Source organism: Engystomops pustulosus, chromosome 4 (genome assembly GCF_040894005.1).
Source record: "Engystomops pustulosus chromosome 4, aEngPut4.maternal, whole genome shotgun sequence".
Taxonomy (NCBI): domain Eukaryota; kingdom Metazoa; phylum Chordata; class Amphibia; order Anura; family Leptodactylidae; genus Engystomops; species Engystomops pustulosus.
In genome coordinates this window covers 14,456,268-14,475,313 of record NC_092414.1, presented here as the reverse complement: position 1 = coordinate 14,475,313, position 19,046 = coordinate 14,456,268, and the positions used below count along the sequence as shown (strand labels likewise).

Below are 19,046 nucleotides of genomic sequence, written 5' to 3'. Positions count from 1 at the left end.
CTTGCCCTGATTTGGTATTAGCGCCTCTATAGCGCCCCACTTTTCCAGGATGGGATACAGCAGAGCTGGCCACAGCTTTTAGTAAAATAATTTAACATATCATAAACATTTCCCTTGAATACTAAAATATGTGGGGTACCCAGACAATAAGGAGGGTTCCTCATGGGATTATGGGCATGTATGTGCTGAACTGTATGAGGTAATTTGGCGGGAAGAATTTTCCCACTCTTTGTTGTTGCCACCTGGGCTGAAGTCTGCCCGGTAACAAGTACTTGATTTGTTGATGTCAGAGGCCAATGGGTCGCTGTCACTGGGGGATGTTTTCTTCTGCCCCTTGGTGACAGGGATTCATTGGCTATTAGTAAGCAGGTCACATGTCCGGGTTTTTTCTTTATATAGTGACAATTTAGTGCTAATGCTCACTTTTTCGGTAGTGAACCCCGGACATGTGACCGTGTTGCCCGCCCGCCGGGCACAGCCTTTGTACCGGGAAAAATTCCCTGTTAAGTTGAATTCAGTTTGGCTTATGGCGAATCTGATGTTTGTAAATAAAGTTTGATACAAAGTTATGGTGAATAAAGTTTTATCTAAGTTGGTTTTGCAAGTTTATGGAAGGAAGTAAATAAAGGCCGTGGCCAAAATATTTCCCACTTAACAAGTGTCAGTGTCACTTATTGTGAAGGGGTTGTTGTTTCAATCTGTGCCCCTATAAATCTCATGTACATTTAGATTTGTTGTGTTCTGCTCAAAGTGCAGGATAGGAAAGAGCCACCAAATGTGATGTATAACCACCAAAACCATCACAGAAGTGGAGGGAGGTGATAGCAAACAGCCAGGTAGGAGGAGAAAGTGTGTGGGAAATCAAAGTGTTATATAGCGAGTATAAGCCCACTAGGCTATGAGGGAGTTACTCACAGCCCTTAAAGGGGGATTCCTCCCACAATGACAAGTTTCTTATATCTACTCAGGATAACAAAATAACACATTCTCTAATTCACTGTTATAAACAAAAATGCAGCATTTCACAGATATAAGAACAACCTGTCTCTATCAGTCCTGCTGTACACAATATCAGTTGCCCCTAGACACGACCCTGTAACTTCGGACTTGGGGTCGGGCCGCCATCTTGGATCTCTGAGTGAGATGGTGCAGATAAGATTTCTGTCTCTCTCTGTTGTGAGCATGTAGCCCCGCCCCCTGCACGGAGCTCAGAGACACTCACTGTATCATCTCTCTCTCTATATGTCAGTGTTTTAATACAAAGTCAGAAGCCAGATTAAAGTGTATACAGGCAGGTTCTGTAGATGTGTTCTTAAGTTGAATTTGTATGTAAGTTGAAACTGTATATTTTAGAATTGTCACTCCAGACAAATTTTTTTTGGTCTCTGTGAGAATTGGATTTTAAAAATGTTGCGTTGTCATAAGAACCAGGATTAACAATACAACTTAATTGCAGACACTTTTTATAACTGTTATAGCTGTTTATTGTAGCCTGGGGCTAAAGTACAGTACATTACCAATTAACAGAGGTTTGTTTGTAACTAGGGGTCGCCTGTAAGTTGGGTGTTCTTAAGTAGGGGAACGTCTTTATACACCTGTACCCTGAAAATCTAACCACATTGTCACCTCACAGAACTAGATGGATTATAATGTGTCTGCTTAGAGAGGCCCCGCCCACACCCTGGGATTTTGCACTGAGCAGCCAAGGGAGTGATGGGAGCTAAAACAGCAATAAAATTGTAAAGTAAGGGGTAACAATGAACTTTATTGTGTGAACATCACTAGGGGATTGAAATGTGAGAATTTTTTTTTCGTGGGAAAACCCCTTTAAAGCAGAAACATGGCCACATATTCCCGGCCATATAGTTTATACATCTGAGGTCTCATAAGACCAGTAGAGAAGACTCTCAGGAGGTCATAGGTCTCGTTACTACTTATTCTCAGGACCTGCCCCGCTCTGTAATGTTTCACTAAATCTGATGTTTGTGGAATGAGTACGAAGTCGAGAAGTGAAAAAAAATCTGACCCTTCCTAAATTTTTATTTTTTTTCACATGATCTGCATCAGATGGGCAAATAGAGGAGACAAAAATCATAGAGAAGCTGTGATCGTATTTTTATAGGCAGCGACCGGGTTTTGTAGAAAATAACCTCTGACCGTCTCCCCCTCAGTGTGTAAGTCGGGGGCTGGAGTTATTATGGCGTCCGGTGGTGTAAGTCACAGATTCACAATACAGAACATTCCCGTCCTCTTTATCTTTATGTGTCCACTTCCTACAATATCCTCGCCTAATTGTCTCAGGTGATGCACATGCGCCCAGGATACATCTCTGCTTCCATCTACTGACACACACGGTGACCATTGTCATATACACCTTGGCTTATCTCTGCGCATGCACGACATGTTCTGGCGCATGCGCACAGTCTCTGGAGCCGAGGTGTAAACTCCATGGATCCTTGTGCTTGTCAGTAGGAGAATCAGAGGAGCAGCGAGCGCATGCGCAGGATTGGGACGAGCAGGGGATGACGGAGTAGGGCAGAGGGGAAGAGAAGGTCAGGGAGGATGGGGAGGTTTTCAGTGGTGACTCCGTGTCTCGGACCACTGGATGAGACGAGTGTCTCCAACACCCGAATTTACATACTGAGAGGTAGATTTTCCAATTTATCTTTCCCAGCAATCTCTGCCTTATATCACCAGAGAATAGAGAACAGAATAACTTACAATTTCTTATCTCTAAGTCATTTCATACATTTGTTGAATCACCAAGAAGAACTCGTAGAAAACACCTCACAGAATAAAGTAGATCTTAAAGGCAAAGCAATGCAGAAAAGGCTCCTTTATGTTATCATATTATCTCCAAAAACCCTTTACACAGAAATCCCATGTTATTAGGGAACATCAGGGAACAATATATGTCTATGGTAATAAAGGGGCTTTAAAGGGAACCTGTCAGCACATTTTTCACAAGTAGAGCTAGTGACAGGTTCCCATAGAGCCATATTACCTAAATGCAACCTTTCTTCTAGCTATAAATTGTTTCCCTCACATCCCCATAAAAGCAACTGTATGTTATCAGAGGGGGTGTGTCCTGCTCATCCGGCCCCTCCCATATACTCCTCCCCATACATATGTCCCCTACCACTCAGCACATCATGTCATGTGACCAGGGTGATGTCATCTAAGGTCCTTTACCCTAACATCCACAAAATCTACTCCATGGGGGGAAATTATCATATGTCGGTGTATAATAAAGACCAAGCTCCCCCCCGTCCTGCCGGATACATCAATAGGCTGAGACCCCTGATGTATCTGCCGGAGCGACCGTGCTCCACCCGGCAAAACTATGCAAAGTCTGACCTGGCTTAATTTTGTGAAAAAAGAAGGTTTGCAGGTTTTTAGAAAGTACACAGGATCGGGGCGGGATCACCCTGTGCCCGCCTACCCTGCTGCCAGCCACGCCCCCTCCTCACCGTCTGGCATGAAGGGGGTGTAATCACAAAAGTAATCGCAGTGCGCAAGAAATTGTGATTATTTCAGCGCTTCTACACCAGAACTGGAATCACTGCTAAATCTCCCCCAATGTATATATCTGATCACATGAAATCACAGCATGCCTGCAAGGACTTCTCCTCCCCATGCCAAGATTTCTTCTCCCAAAAGTGATTGAAAAGTACATTTTGCCACTACTAAAAAACTACAGGAAAAAATATCAAGTCCTCACACAGGTCCTTAGATGGAAGCAGTAGTGTAACTACAGAAGAGCTTCCGTATCTAAGCTGCCATTACATAGAGCTAAGCCGCTGTATCTAAGCTGCCATTACATAGAGCTAAGCCGCTGTATCTGAGCTGCCATTACATAGAGCTGCTGTATCTAAGCAGACATTACATAGAGCAGCTGTATCTAAGCTGCCATTACATAGAGCTGCTGTATCTAAGCTGCCATTACATAGAGCTGCTGTATCTAAGCTGCCATTACATAGAGCTGAGTCGCTATATCCAAGCTGCCATTACATAGAGTTGCTGTATCTAAACTGCCATTACATACAGCTTAGCTGCTGTATCCAAGCTGCCATTACATAGAGCTGAGTCGCTATATCTAAGCTGCCATTACATAGAGTTGCTGTATCTAAATTGCCATTACATAGAGCTAAGCCGCTGTATCTGAGCTGCCATTACATAGAGCTGCTGTATCTGAGCAGACATTACATAGAGCTGCTGTATCTAAGCTGCCATTACCTAGAGCTGCTGTATCTAAGCTGCCATTACCTAGAGCTGCTGTATCTAAGCTGCCATTACAGAGAGCTGCTGTATCTAAGCTGCCATAACATAGAGCTTAGTTGCTGTATCTAATCTGCCATTACATAGAGCAGCTGTATCTAAGCTGCCATTACATAGAGCTGAGTCACTATATCTAAGCTGCCATTACATAGAACTGAGCTGCTGTATCTAAGCTGCCATTACATAGAGCTGCTGTGTCTAAGCTGTCATTACATAGAGCTGAGCTGCTGTATCTAAGCTGTCATTACATAGAGCTGCTGTATCTAAGCTGTCATTACATAGAGCTGCTGTATCTAAGCTGCCATTACATAGAGCTGCTGTATCTAAGCTGCCATTACATAGAGCTGCTGTATCTAAGCTGCCATTACATAGATCTGCTGTATCTAAGCTGTCATTGCATAGAGCTGAGCTGCTGTATCTAATCTGCCATTACATAGAGGTTCTTTATCTAAGCCGCCAAAACATAGCGCTGCTGTATCTAAGCTGCCATTCAATAGCACTGCTGTATCTGAGCTTCCATTACATAGAGCTGAGTTGCTGTATCTAAGCTGCCATTACATAGAGCTGCTGTATCTAAGCTGCCATTACATAGAGCTGCTGTATCTAAGCTGCCATTACATAGAGCTGCTGTATCTAAGCTGCCATTACATAGATCTGCTGTATCTAAGCTGTCATTGCATAGAGCTGAGCTGCTGTATCTAATCTGCCATTACATAGAGGTTCTTTATCTAAGCCGCCAAAACATAGCGCTGCTGTATCTAAGCTGCCATTAAATAGCACTGCTGTATCTGAGCTTCCATTACATAGAGCTGAGTTGCTGTATCTAAGCTGCCATTACATAGAGCAGCTGTATCTAAGCTGACATTACATAGAGCTGCTGTATCTAAGCTGTCATTACATAGAGCTGCTGTATCTAAGCTGCCATTACAACGAGCTGCTGTATCTAAGCTGCCATTACATAGAGCTGCTGTATCTAAGCTGCCATTACATAGAGCTGCTGTATCTAAGCTGCCATTTCATAGAGCTGAGTCGCTATATCTAAGCTGCCATTACATAGAGTTGCTGTATCTAAATTGCCATTACATACAGCTTAGCTGCTGTATCTAAGCTGCCATTACATAGAGCTAAGCCGCTGTATCTGAGCTGCCATTACATAGAGCTGCTGTATCTGAGCAGACATTACATAGAGCTGCTGTATCTGAGCTGCCATTACCTAGAGCTGCTGTATCTAAGCTGCCATTACAGAGAGCTGCTGTATCTAAGCTGCCATAACATAGAGCAGCTGTATCTAAGCTGCCATTACATAGAGCTGAGTCACTATAACTAAGCTGCCATTACATAGAGCTGCTGTATCTAAGCTGCCATTACATAGAGCTGAGTCACTATATCTAAGCTGCCATTACATAGAGCTGAGCTGCTGTATCTAAGCTGCCATTACATAGAGCTGCTGTATCTAAGCTGCCATTACATAGAGCTGCTGTATCTAAGCTGCCATTACATAGAGCTGCTGTATCTAAGCTGCCATTACATAGAGCTGCTGTATCTAAGCTGCCATTACATAGAGCTGCTGTATCTAAGCTGCCATTACATAGAGCTGCTGTATCTAAGCTGCCATTACATAGAGCTGCTGTATCTAAGCTGCCATTACATAGAGCTGCTGTATCTAAGCTGTCATTGCATAGAGCTGAGCTGCTGTATCTAAACTGCCATTACATACAGCTGAGCTGCTGTATCTAAGCTGCCATTACATAGAGCTGCTGTATCTAAGCTGCCATTACATAGAGCTGAGCTGCTGTATCTAATCTGCCATTACATAGAGCCGCTGTATCTGAGCTGCCATTACATACAGCTGAGCTGCTGTATCTAAGCTGCCATTACATAGAGCTGAGCTGCTGTATCTAATCTGCCATTACATAGAGCTTCTGTATCTAAGCTGCCAAAACATAGCGCTGCTGTATCTAAGCTGCCATTAAATAGCACTGCTGTATCTGAGCTTCCATTACATAGAGCTGAGTTGCTGTATCTAAGCTGTCATTACATAGAGCTGAGTTGCTGTATCTAAGCTGTCATTACATAGAGCTGAGCTGCTGTATCTAAGCTGCCATTACATAGAGCTGAGTTGCTGTATCTAAGCTGTCATTACATAGAGCTGAGTTGCTCTATCTAATCTACCATTATATAGAGCTGCTGTATCTGAGTTTCCATTACACAGAGCTGCTGTATCTAAGCTGCCATTACTTAGAAATGCTGTATCTAAGCTGCCATAATATAAAGCTGAACAGCTGTATTGAAGCTGCCATTACATAGAGCTGAGTAGCTGTATCTAAGCTGCCATTACAAAGAGATGTTGTATCTAAGCTGCAATTACATAGAGCTGCTGTATCTAAGCTGCAATTAAATAGAGCTGCTGTATCTAAGCTGCAATTACATAAAGCTGTGTCGCTGTATCTAAGCTGCCGTTACATAGAACTACTGTATCAAAGCTGCCATTACATAGAGCTGCTGTATCTAAGCTGCCATAACATAGAGCAGAGCTGCTGCATCAAAGCTGCCATTACATAAAGCTGTGTCGCTGTATCTAAGCTGTCATCACATATAGCCTCTGTATCTAAGCCTCAATTACAAAGAGCTGCTGTATCTAAGCTGCCATTACATAGAGCTGAGCTGCTGTATCTAAGCTGCCATTACAAAGAGCTGCTGTATCTAAGCTGCCATTACAAAGAGCTGCTGTATCTAAGCTGCCATTACAAAGAGCTGCTGTATCTAAGCTATCCTTACATAGAGCTTCTGTATCTAAGCTGCCATTACATAGAACTGAGCTGCTGTATCTAAGCTTCCATTAAATAGAGCTGTGTCACTGTACCTGAGCTTCCATTACAAAGAGCTGCTGCATCTAAACTGCCATTACATAGAGCTGACCTGTTGTATCTAAGCTGCCATTACATAGAACTGAGCTGCTGTATCTAAGCATCCATTACATAGAGCTGCTGTATCTATGCTGCCATTACATAGAGCTGCTGTATCTGAGCTGCCATTACGAGCTGCTGTATTTATGCTGCCATTGTATAGATCTGAGCTGCTGTATCTAAGCTTCCATTAAGAAGATCTGTGTCACTGTATCTAAGCTGCCATTACATAGAGTTGCTGTATCTAAGCTGCCATTAAATAGAACTGCTGTATCTAAGCTGCCATCACACACAGCTCAGCAACTGTATGTGAGCTTCCATTACAAAGAGCTGCTGTATCTAAACTGTCATTACATAGAGCTGAGTCGCTGTATCTAAGCTGCCATTACATAGAGCTGCTGTATCTAAGCTGCTATTCCATAGAGCTGAGCTGCTGCATCTAAGCTACCATTCCATAGAGCTGAGCTGCTGTATCTAAGCTGCCATTACATAGATCTGAGCTGCTGTATCTAAGCTTCCATTACATAGAGCTGAGCTGCTGTATCTAAGCTGCCATTCCATAGAGCTGAGCTGCTGTATCTCAGCTGCCATTACATAGAGCTGAGCTGCTGTATCTAAGCTACCATTCCATAGAGCTGAGCTGCTGTATCTAAGCTTCCATTACATAGAGCTGAGTTGCTGTATCTAAGCTGTCATTACATAGAGCTGAGCTGCTGTATCTAAGCTTCCATTACATAGAACTGAGTTGCTGTATCTAAGCTTCCATTACATAGAGCTGAGTTGCTGTATCTAAGCTGTCATTACATAGAGCTGAGCTGCTGTATCTAAGCTTCCATTACATAGAGCTGAGTTGCTGTATATAAGCTGTCATTACATAGAGCTGAGCTCTTCCCCCAGGTGTGTGATAAGCCTGATATACTAGAGGCTCCGCCCCTAGATGCATGATGGGCCTGATATACTAGACTCGGGGATACGCCCCCAGATGCATGATAGGCCTGATAAACTAGAGGCTCCGCCCCCAGATGCATGATAGGCCTGATATACTAGAGGCTACGCCCCCAGGTGTATGATAGGCCTGATATACTAGAGGCTCCGCCCCCAGATGCATGATAGGCCTGATATACTAGAGGCTCCGCCCCCAGATGCATTATAGGCCTGATATACTAGAGGCTCCGCCCCCAGATGCATGATAGGCCTGATAAACTAGAGGCTCCGCCCCCAGATGCATGATAGGCCTGATATACTAGAGGCTCCGCCCCCAGGTGTATGATAGGACCACCCTCCCCCGCAGGCTATAGGAAATGCTTCCCAACAAATTTTCAAAACAGAAGGAGAAAAAGTGACAATTAAAAATCCTGGAATTCCTGTCCCTCTCATACTATCTGTATCACTTCCTCATCGTCTTCTAGAACTCTGCTTATGGTCATTCAGTATTCTCGTTATATATCCCTGGTCATGTGATGTCATACAGGTGCACAGCTTGTTATATCTCTGGTCATGTGATGTCACACAGGTGCACAGCTTGTTATATCTCTGGTCATGTGATGTCATACAGGTGCACAGCTTGTTATATCTCTGGTCATGTGATGTCATACAGGTGCACAGCTTGTTATATCTCTGGTCATGTGATGTCATACAGGTGCACAGCTTGTTATATCTCTGGTCATGTGATGTCACACAGGTGCACAGCTTGTTATATCTCTGGTCATGTGATGTCATACAGGTGCACAGCTTGTTATATCTCTGGTCATGTGATGTCACACAGGTGCACAGCTTGTTTTCTCTCTGGTCATGTGATGTCACACAGGTGCACAGCTTGTTATATCCCTGGTCATGTGACATCACACAGGTGCACAGCTTGTTATATCCCTGGTCATGTGACATCACACAGGTGCATGGCTTGTTATATCCCTGGTCATGTGACATCACACAGGTGCACTGCTTGTATATCTCTGGTCATGTGATGTCACACAGGTGCACACCTTGTAATATCTCTGGTCATGTGATGTCACACAGGTGCACGGCTTGTTATATCTCTGGTCATGTGATGTCACACAGGTGCACAGCTTGTTATATCTCTGGTCATGTGATGTCACACAGGTGCACGGCTTGTTATATCTCTGGTCATGTGATGTCACACAGGTGCACAGCTTGTTATATCTCTGGTCATGTGATGTCACACAGGTGCACAGCTTGTTATATCTCTGGTCATGTGACATCACACAGGTGCATGGCTTGTTATATCCCTGGTCATGTGACATCACACAGGTGCATGGCTTGTTATATCCCTGGTCATGTGACATCACACAGGTGCACTGCTTGTAATATCTCTGGTCATGTGATGTCACACAGGTGCACGGCTTGTTATATCTCTGGTCATGTGATGTCACACAGGTGCACAGCTTGTTATATCTCTGGTCATGTGATGTCACACAGGTGCAGGGCTCGTTATATCTCTGGTCATGTGATGTCACACAGGTGCACTGCTTGTTATATCTCTGGTCCTGTGATGTCACACAGGTGCACTGCTTGTTATATCCCTGGTCATGTGATGTCACACAGGTGCACGGCTCGTTATAACACACAGTTCTGATTACTCTATCGAGCTGTGCACCTGTGTGACATCACATGACCAGGAACCGGTTTATCCCCACAGGAAATAAACAATGAGGCTTCTATAGAATGACAGCAAGCAGAGATCTATTTTCACCAGTTTTCTCTCAGGAACTTGCTGTGAGGAAGTGATGAAGGACTGGACGATCTTTATACAGAATTTATAGACGTTTATTGATCAACAAGAAAATAAGGAAATAATGTAGAACCAGAGACACATTTTATGATGGTTTCTCCCACTTCCTGCCTCCCCCTAATATCTTTATAGAACCTTCCACTACCCATAATGCAGCATGAAGGGGCTCGATGAAGGTGGTGGTGAAGGTGTGTAAGTGTCTGATGGGGTCACACAGCTCATAGAAGGACAACTCCCCCGCCCCATAATCCAGACAGATCCGGAATCTATCACTGGAGATATTGTCACGTAACTGGATCTCATTACTGTCATGTATCACATAATACTCATTATTATTATTATATCTCCCCAAACACCAGGACTTGTTATTATTTCCAATACATGACTGACCTCCCCTCCTGTCTATACTGGGATAACACATCCCGACCCTCCACCTCCACCTCCCTGATCTCCTGCCCTCCACATCCCAGTAATGTCGTCCTGAGGTAAATCTCCGGCTGCTCATCACCTGATAATCCTGGAATCTCTCTGCTGTTTCTGGACGATTCTGCTTCTCTTGTGTCCAGGTTGCAGTTTTCAGGTCGTCTGATATATGGAGATTATTATGAGCCGTGTTTACATCCAGTAATATGTCTCCAGGACCCTCCACATAGATCCCGCTCCTTATACCTGATATTATGTCACATAATGTGTGTAATGTGTCTGAGATCACAGTCACATCCAGATCATCTACATCATGGCGCTGGTTATCATGTCCCCCTGTGTCCTCATCACCTCCCCCCTCCTCAGGATCACACAAGTCACCTGTGTCTGGTTCCTGTAACACAGTCAGTGGATCAGTCATGTTACACAGCTCCTCAATGTGCCTCATCTTCCTGGACAGCTCGTCCTTCTGTATCTCCAGCTTCTGGATCAGAGCAGACAGTGAGAGGGACTTTTCCTTCTCCTGCCTGGAGATGTCACTCAGGACCCTCTTCTCCAGGTCGTCCAGTCGTCTCCTGAGGTCTATAAACAGGGCAGTGACTCTCTCAGCTTCTCCAGATGCTTTTTCTTGAGCTTTTCTCCTGAGCTCCTCCAGACTCCGGACTCTTTCCTCAGTCTCCTCTCTCTTTATGATCAGTTTCTGAAGAACATTTCTCAGTTTCTTCTTCTTCTTTTTAGAAGCCTCTTCCAGTGACTCCATGTTATGTCCATTATGTTTCCCAATTATACTGCAGGACACACAGATACAGATGTTCTCCTTAGTACAGTAATACTTTAACACTTCCTTATGGAGAGAACATTTCCGGTTCTCCAGGGAAGTGCTGGGGTCAGATAAGACGTGTTCTGGTGACTTGCTGTGGACTTTCAGGTGTTTATCACACAGAGAAGCCTCACAATGTAGACAGGACCTCACAGCAGGTACAGGAGAGTCCACACAGTAAGAGCAGAAGATCCCGGTTTCTCTCGGTGTTGGTTGAGTAGTCAGTAAATTCTCCATTATCTTCCGCAGAGCTAAGTTCCTCATCAGTGCCGGCCTCTCCTGAAACTCTTCTCTACATTCAGGACAGGAATAACCTCCAGACCCGTCCTGTGTATCCAGCACACGATCAATACAGACCCGGCAGAAGTTGTGTCCACATCTCAGCATTACAGGATCTGTATAAGTGGTCAGACAGATGGAGCAGTCCAGCTCCTCTCTCAGATCAGCAGACGCCATGGCTGACGGAGGAGGAAGAGAGAAACGAAACTACAATTCTTGAGAATGACGCGCAGAGATAAGAGGGCGGGATTAACTCTTTGTATTCAGGGTGCGGCTGAGCAGTAATAAGTTTTTAGTCCTCTGAATGTCATGTTTGGATATTTATTTTTTCTTTTGATAATTATTTATTTAGAATTTTAAAACTAATTTGGAGATGAGAGAAGAAATAACAAAAACAAAAAGTTCTAGAGCCTGACTAGAAACCTGATCCTCATGGACCTTATACCTACAACAGACCTGCCGGGAACATGAGTCCAAAATGAATAAAGTTCATATGCAAAGTCACTTGTATACATGACCTCTGGTATATGATGCAATTCAAAGAGGACCTTTCTTTACCTGAGTGAAGTTGCCCCCCCCCCACCTTGTTCAAATCAAACAAAATTGGTGTCAAATGTTTGTGCTACGTTTGTGCTGGCTTGTGCAGCAAAAATTTTCGTTTGTGCCGCTATCGTTTTTAAGATATTAATGAAAGTTTCCAGAAGTCATCAGAGGTCAACCACCCCCCCCCCCCCACATTGCCCAAACAAAACTGGTGCCGAACAATTCTGCTACGTTTGTGCTGGTTTTTCGCTGCCCAAATTTTTGTTTGTGCTGCTTTTGTTTTGAATATATGAACACAAAAATTAAAGGTCAAAAGTTCAAGCAGCCCCCCCACATTAACCGAATCGAACAAAACTGGTGTCAAACGTTAGTGCCATGTTTGTGCAGCAAAAATTTTCATTTGTGCCGCTTTCAATTTTTATATTAATATATTCATACTTTTTTCCAGAGTTCAACAGAGTTCATCTCTTCCAAAGTACAATGTGTTTGCTAGCTCCCCCTGGTGATCAAACCAGGGAAGTGTCACTAGGTTTGTTTTTTACAAGTTCATCCTAAGCACCATTACCCTATGTAAACAATTGAACATACCTTAAAAATAATAGCGGCACAAATGAAAATTTTTTCTGCCCAAACCAGCACAAATGTAGAACTAACGTTTGACACCAGTTTTGTTTGATTCAGTTAATGCTAGTTGAACTTTTGACCTTTAATTTTTTGTTCATTTATTCAAAAGCAGCACAAACAAAAATTTGAGCAGCATAAACATAGCAGAATTGTTCGGCACCAGTTTGGTTTGGTTTGGGCAATGTGGGGGGGAGGGCTGGTTGACCTCTGATGACCTCTGAAAACTTTCATTAATTTCTTAAAAATGATAGCGGCACAAACGGAAATTGCTGCTGCACAAACCAGTACAAATGTAGCAGAAACGTTTGACACCAATTTTGCTTGATTTGAACAAGGTGGGGGGCCAACTTCACTCAGGTCCTTTCACCACCTCACACATGTGGAGATTCACAAACCATTCTGTAGTGGAGTCTGCACAGTTTCAGGGGCACTTTGAATTTTTTTTCTAACCTCTGCAGAGATATCAGTCCCAGTATCTAACCATTATAATCCTCTCCACTGTCAGAGAGGAGGAGCTGGAGGCTCATCTAGATGCTGTGTTCATACATTGTGCTAACATTCTGCTAATATTCAGTTAACATTTTGTTTACACTGTGTTTACAAAAATGCAATGTTACAAATTGTGATGCGATCAGGATGCAAACGCGACGGAAACGCAAATGCAATGTAAGCGCTAATGTAATGCAAGTGCAATATAAATACAATGTAAACGCTATGTAAATGTAAACGCAAATACAGTTTAACTCTTTCAGGATTACGACCTTTTAGGGCTTTAGGACCAAGCCTGATATTTTTTAACCCTGCCCTGTGTCATTATGAGAGTAATTTGGAACGCTTTAACATATCCAGGGGATTTTGAGACTGTTTTCTCATCACACATCGTACTTCAAAGTAGGTTAAAATTTCGGATGAAATCTTTTGTGTTTAGTTATGAAAAAATCGGATATTTTGCAATAAAATCTAAAAATTCTTCATTTTCAAAGTTCAAAATTTTCTGTTTTTCAGGCACATAGTCATAGCACCCAAACAACTTCATAACTAACATTTCCCCAATGTCTTCTTTATATCGGCCTGGGATTTTTATTCATCTTTTTTTTTTCTAAGTGGTTGGGTTGTTCAGAATTTTGTGTGCTTTTTTAAAATTTTTTATGAAAATCGCAAAACCCCATAACTAGAGGCACCTGCTCAGCTTTAGGTGACTTTGAGAGGCCTAAATAACAGTAACATTCGGTAAATGATGGCATCATAGAAACTAAACCCCTCAATGTATGAAAAATCAACTTTAATAAGTTTGTTAACCCTTTGTTAACCCCAAAAATGGAGGCGGAAGTTATAAGCTGTAATTTATTTACAATACATTAATTTTGGTCAAGAATTAAACAGTCAACATGTATTAAATGACGAAAAACGAAAAAAGTTTGATACCCAATTTCTCCCGAGTATGAGGACCCCCCCATATGTGGTGGTGACTGCTGTTTGGGCCATTCACAGCAGGTTTGCATTGGCACATTTTACAGGCTATAAAACGTTTATATTTTAGTAATTTTGGCATATGGGGGACTATTTTCTGCGGGATGAGAGCGGCTTCATAAGTACATCATTTAGGGGGATTCAATTGGTAATTGATGAGATTTTATTAAAGGGGTTTTTCCATGAACTAAAGTTAGACCCTATCCACAAGATACTTTCTGATCAGTGGGGGTCTCCGTACTAATTTGGACCCCTCGTCGCTCTGTCAGACTAATGGAGCTGACGGCCGCGCATGACCGTTCTGTTCCATTAATCTCTATGGAGCTGACGGAGATCGGTAAACGCGGCGCTCGGTAATTTCCGCTGGCTCCATAGAGATTAACGGAGCAGAACGGTCATGCGCGGCCGTCTGATCCATTAGTCTGACGGAGTGACAAGAGGTCTGACGGACCCCTCGTTCTTGCGATCTGTGGGGTACGGAAAGTTATTGGTAAATTGTATAACTTTTTATAATACAAACAATAACATTAATTTGCTGAAATGGGAAAACCCCTTTAAATCTATTTTGTCATGTAAGCCCAGTGGACCCGTTGCATTGGATCTCATCATCCATTTCCTTTCTGCCTCCAACAATAACCGTTGTCTATATTTTGGGATAGGAACCACTTCTATTCCTGCAAAACTTATAGACGGTGCATCCTCCCCGTGGCTTTCCCTAATGTGCTCTCTCAATAAGCCTCGGAGATCCTGTTCCTGATTCTATAGACCTCGTCAGTTCTTTCACTCTCAGGTGTAAACTTCTAATGGGTTTCCCTACATGGACACATCAAATCATATACAACATGGGGGGGTTATGCAATGTATGAATTGTTTTACTTTCACAGTTTTTACCTTTTCTCTTATATTTGTCTCGCAGATACTACAGTGACCACATCTGAAGTTTCCAATGGGAATATTTCCTTCCAACCAATTGTCATTTCTAGAGGAAAATGAGCTTCTTACCAGTTCCTTTTGAATAGTTTTTGCTCTTCTGAATGTCTCTATAGGACCCTTTTCTGCAGATTTTATTACATCTTTATCATTTTTTTAACATTTTTTATTACGGGCCAGTTTCTTCAAGGCATTTTTAACTATATCTGCCATCGGGGTGTAGTTAAAAGTGAAGACAAATCGAGTTACTACACCAGTAACCCTTTGCTGGACAGAACCGAGCTAGAGGGAGCCGGGTGTGGGCTGAATAAACAAAAACCTACACTATAGTTCACACACGGGAAACACAAACAGACATTAACACGTTCTAATCCGCATGACCCAGGCAATTGCTGACTCGGTAAGATTAGAGATGAAAGGAAAGTAAAAGAATCTGCCTGACCAACCCCTTCTCACTAAATAAAAATACATACAACTTTTTGAATTGGAAGGTGATTGGTCACAGCCTTTATTGAAAATGTTTACAATCTATAAAAAACAAACTTTATTAAAACACAATAATATAACAATCATATAACAATTCTTTTACAAATTAAAATGATGGGTGAGCAGAGCCCTTGACAACAGCTTCCACGAATTGCCACCAATATTTCCATAGATATATTCGTCCGGTGCCTTTTATACCATTATATATATATATATATGCTCAGAAAGCACGCTCGGCGTGCGATGTCACAACTACCAAAACCACTAGCCGCCAACCTCCTAGCCAGTGGCGCGAGCAGAGGTGACTAACCATCAAACTTAATAAAACCAACCAGGTCCTAAAAGGGGAGGCCACCCCCATGCAGGATCCTGGCAAAAATCCTCTTAACTTCCGGACTTAAAATAACCACACCATATTTTTCTCAACCTGTTATCCACTTTACCAATTGAATTAGCTGTTGCCAAGAACCCCGCCACCACATGGCGGCTTGACCCCTTAAGCCGGCATGCCCCTCCACACCCGCACAGCAAAGCCAGCCGCTTCAGCCAAACCGTAATTGAACACATCCAATCCCAAATCCGTCAGGTGTACTCCATCCGGGCCTGTATAACTCACTTCCTCCTCAAGCAAATCATGGCGAACCACCAAACCTCCATTCAAGCGCACAAACTTCGAAACACTTTTATTAATCTTCTTCCGTGTACGATTCAGCGCTGGCACCGACACGGCATCTCTCCACCTGGATCTGCGGACCATTTCAGACCAAACCAACAGACACTCCGCATGCTCAACCAACATCCATAACAAATCCCTTTTTATTGTCTTAATCAATGGCCGCATCGGGAAACTTCCAACATCGTTTCCACCCACATGCAACACCAACACATCGGGCACTCCCCACTTCTTAAAAGCCCCCTCCAATCGAAACCTTACCTTGTCCCAGCACAATCCCCTAAAGCCAAACCATCGAACACTTACCATATCCTCCTCCAGCCCCAATGACCTACCACCTAAGCGCAGCTGCGCTCTCTTCTCCGCCCAATAGATGAAGGAATGGCCAAACATCCAAACCACGCACTTACGTGAACCTATCCATAATGAATAAACAAATAAACACAATAACCAACACCCCTCCAGATAGACACACCTGCCTACCACTCTCCTGCCAGCGCTTACCCACCTAGCGCTCCACTCTATGCATACGAACGTATGACCGGAAGCGCCGCGACTCCCATCTACCAATGCGCTTCACCTCGTTTTCGGACATAACCCATCTAGCCGCCTCCGTAGCCGCACCTATACGGAAGGAATGTGAACAATATTCCCCTTCCTTTAACCCCAATCTCTTTATGCCTGCACGAAATACCGCCACAAACTGATATCTAGTCAACGGAGACCCATCGGCATGAATAAACAAGGAGCCAGCAGTTGCCCCGCGCACTTCCACAAAAGCCTCATACTTTGCTACCGGGCAAACCACCTGACCTCCCAATCTGTGCAATGAAACCAAAAAACCCTTTCCGTTTTTGACCCCACCAATGTAATCCGCAACTCGTCCTCCCCCATTACCACCTGGTGCACTTGTATACCCCCAGGGCTGCTTTTTCTGGGACTAACCAACTCGCCCACCCGGAACGCCCCAAAAAACGCCTAGGAAAAAACCACACTAAACAACACCTGCTCGTATCCTGACGCACACACCGCAGGCAAAATCTCTAACAATTCATGCAATAAGTTAAATGACACTGGCCTCCTACCATCAGAGGGACCCCCGCGCCTAACATATCCCTTAACCGCCTGCCTGACAATAAACGCCTGTGTATCATCCACCCCTCCACAAAGTTTAAACAAGAATGACAATGCAGCCAACTCCCTCTGGACCCAAGCCCTAGAAACGCCCTTATCCAACAACTCAGATACATAACAAAGGACCGCCTCCCCTCTAACCCAAGGCAACCCTCCCGCACACCAGTCATCCTGAAATGCAAACCACGACTTCCATACCTTCTGATATGCCAACCACGTGGATGGCGCCAAGGATCTCTGAATCCAATACAAGATACTTAAGTTACCAACTCCCAAACCGCGTCCGGGCATAACTTCAGCTCCTTCGCCGCCCCTGGCACCAGTTCCCTGAATTTTTCCAGCTGTAGACGAGATAGAGCGTCCGCTATAGTGTTATCCACTCCTGGAACATGAACTGCCCGAAACATAACATTCCACTCCAGGCAGCGCAACACCAAATGTCGCAACAACACGATCACCTCCGGAGAAGATGCCGTCTGTTGATTGATCACCTGCACCACTGACATGTTATCACAATGAAACACCACACATTTTCCCGCTAGCAGGCTCCCCCACAGCTCCACCGACATCACGATCGGAAACAGCTCCAACAAGCACAGATTAGCCGTCAGTCCCCTTTCCACCCAATGCCTAGGCCACAGTCCAGCACACCATTCACCGTCAAAGAACGCCCCATAACCTACTGCTCCAGCTGCGTCCGTATACAAATGCAACTCCAAATTGGACACCGGGACGGCCATCCACAATGTCCGGCCATTATACTTAGCCAAAAAACTGTCCCACACCATCAAGTCCGCTCTGTGCTCACTTAGTAGTCTGATGAAATGGTCTGGTCTACGCACCCCCGGTGTCGCCTGTGCTAACCGTCGACAAAACACCCTCCCCATTGGCATAATTCGACAAGCAAAGTTCAGTTTCCCCAGCAATGATTGAAGCTGGCGCAATGTGAGTTTCTTCTTCACTAAAGCTTCCTGTACCCCCAAACGAAGGTCCTCTAACTTCGCAGCCGGCAGGCGGCATTCCATCCTCTCCGAATCTATTTCAATGCCCAAAAACACAATGTTGTCACCGGACCCTCAGTTTTTTCTGTTGCCAACGGAACCCCAAACTCGGCAAACACTTTTTCCACCGTAGCAAGTAATACTTTACATCCATAACCACGGGTGGGCCCTACACATAAAAAATCGTCTAAGTAGTGTATAACTGACTTTGAACCGGCACTCTCCCGGATGACCCACTCCAAAAACGTACTAAACGCCTCAAAATATGCACATGAAATGGAGCAGCCCATCGGGAGGCAAGCATCCACATAATAGCAATCCTCAAAGCAACACCCCAACAAATGCATAGATTCCGGGTGAACCGGCAGTAATCGAAACGCAGCCTCAATGTCCGCCTTTGCCATAAGGGCCCCCCGCCCTGTCTCCCTCACTAAAGCTACTGCCGCATCAAAAGACGTGTATGACACAGACGTTAATGAAGCCTTGATGTCATCGTTAACTGATGCCCCTCTTGGGTAGGATAAATGATGTATAAGCCTAAACTTCCCGACCTATGTCTTCGGGACCAAACCCAGCGGGGACACCCTCAACTCTGCCACCGGCGGTGAAGAAAACGGGCCTAACATCCTCCCCAACGCCACTTCCTTCTCCAACTTGTCTCTCACCACCGCTGGAAACTCCGCTACTGACTTCAAATTCTTTGCAAAACAACCCCCCAACCCCTCTCTAA

At 44.1% G+C, this 19,046-nt stretch overlaps 1 protein-coding gene across 1 annotated transcript; it reads right to left on the bottom strand.

The window, feature by feature from the left end:
- Positions 1-9,943: 9,943 nt before the first annotated feature.
- On the bottom strand, positions 9,944-11,634 carry LOC140126118 (E3 ubiquitin/ISG15 ligase TRIM25-like). The gene has a single exon (XM_072145232.1). It carries the CDS (start codon positions 11,630-11,632, stop codon positions 10,019-10,021), a length of 1,614 nt encoding a protein of 537 aa, XP_072001333.1. The 5' UTR covers positions 11,633-11,634; the 3' UTR covers positions 9,944-10,018.
- Positions 11,635-19,046: the final 7,412 nt, after the last annotated feature.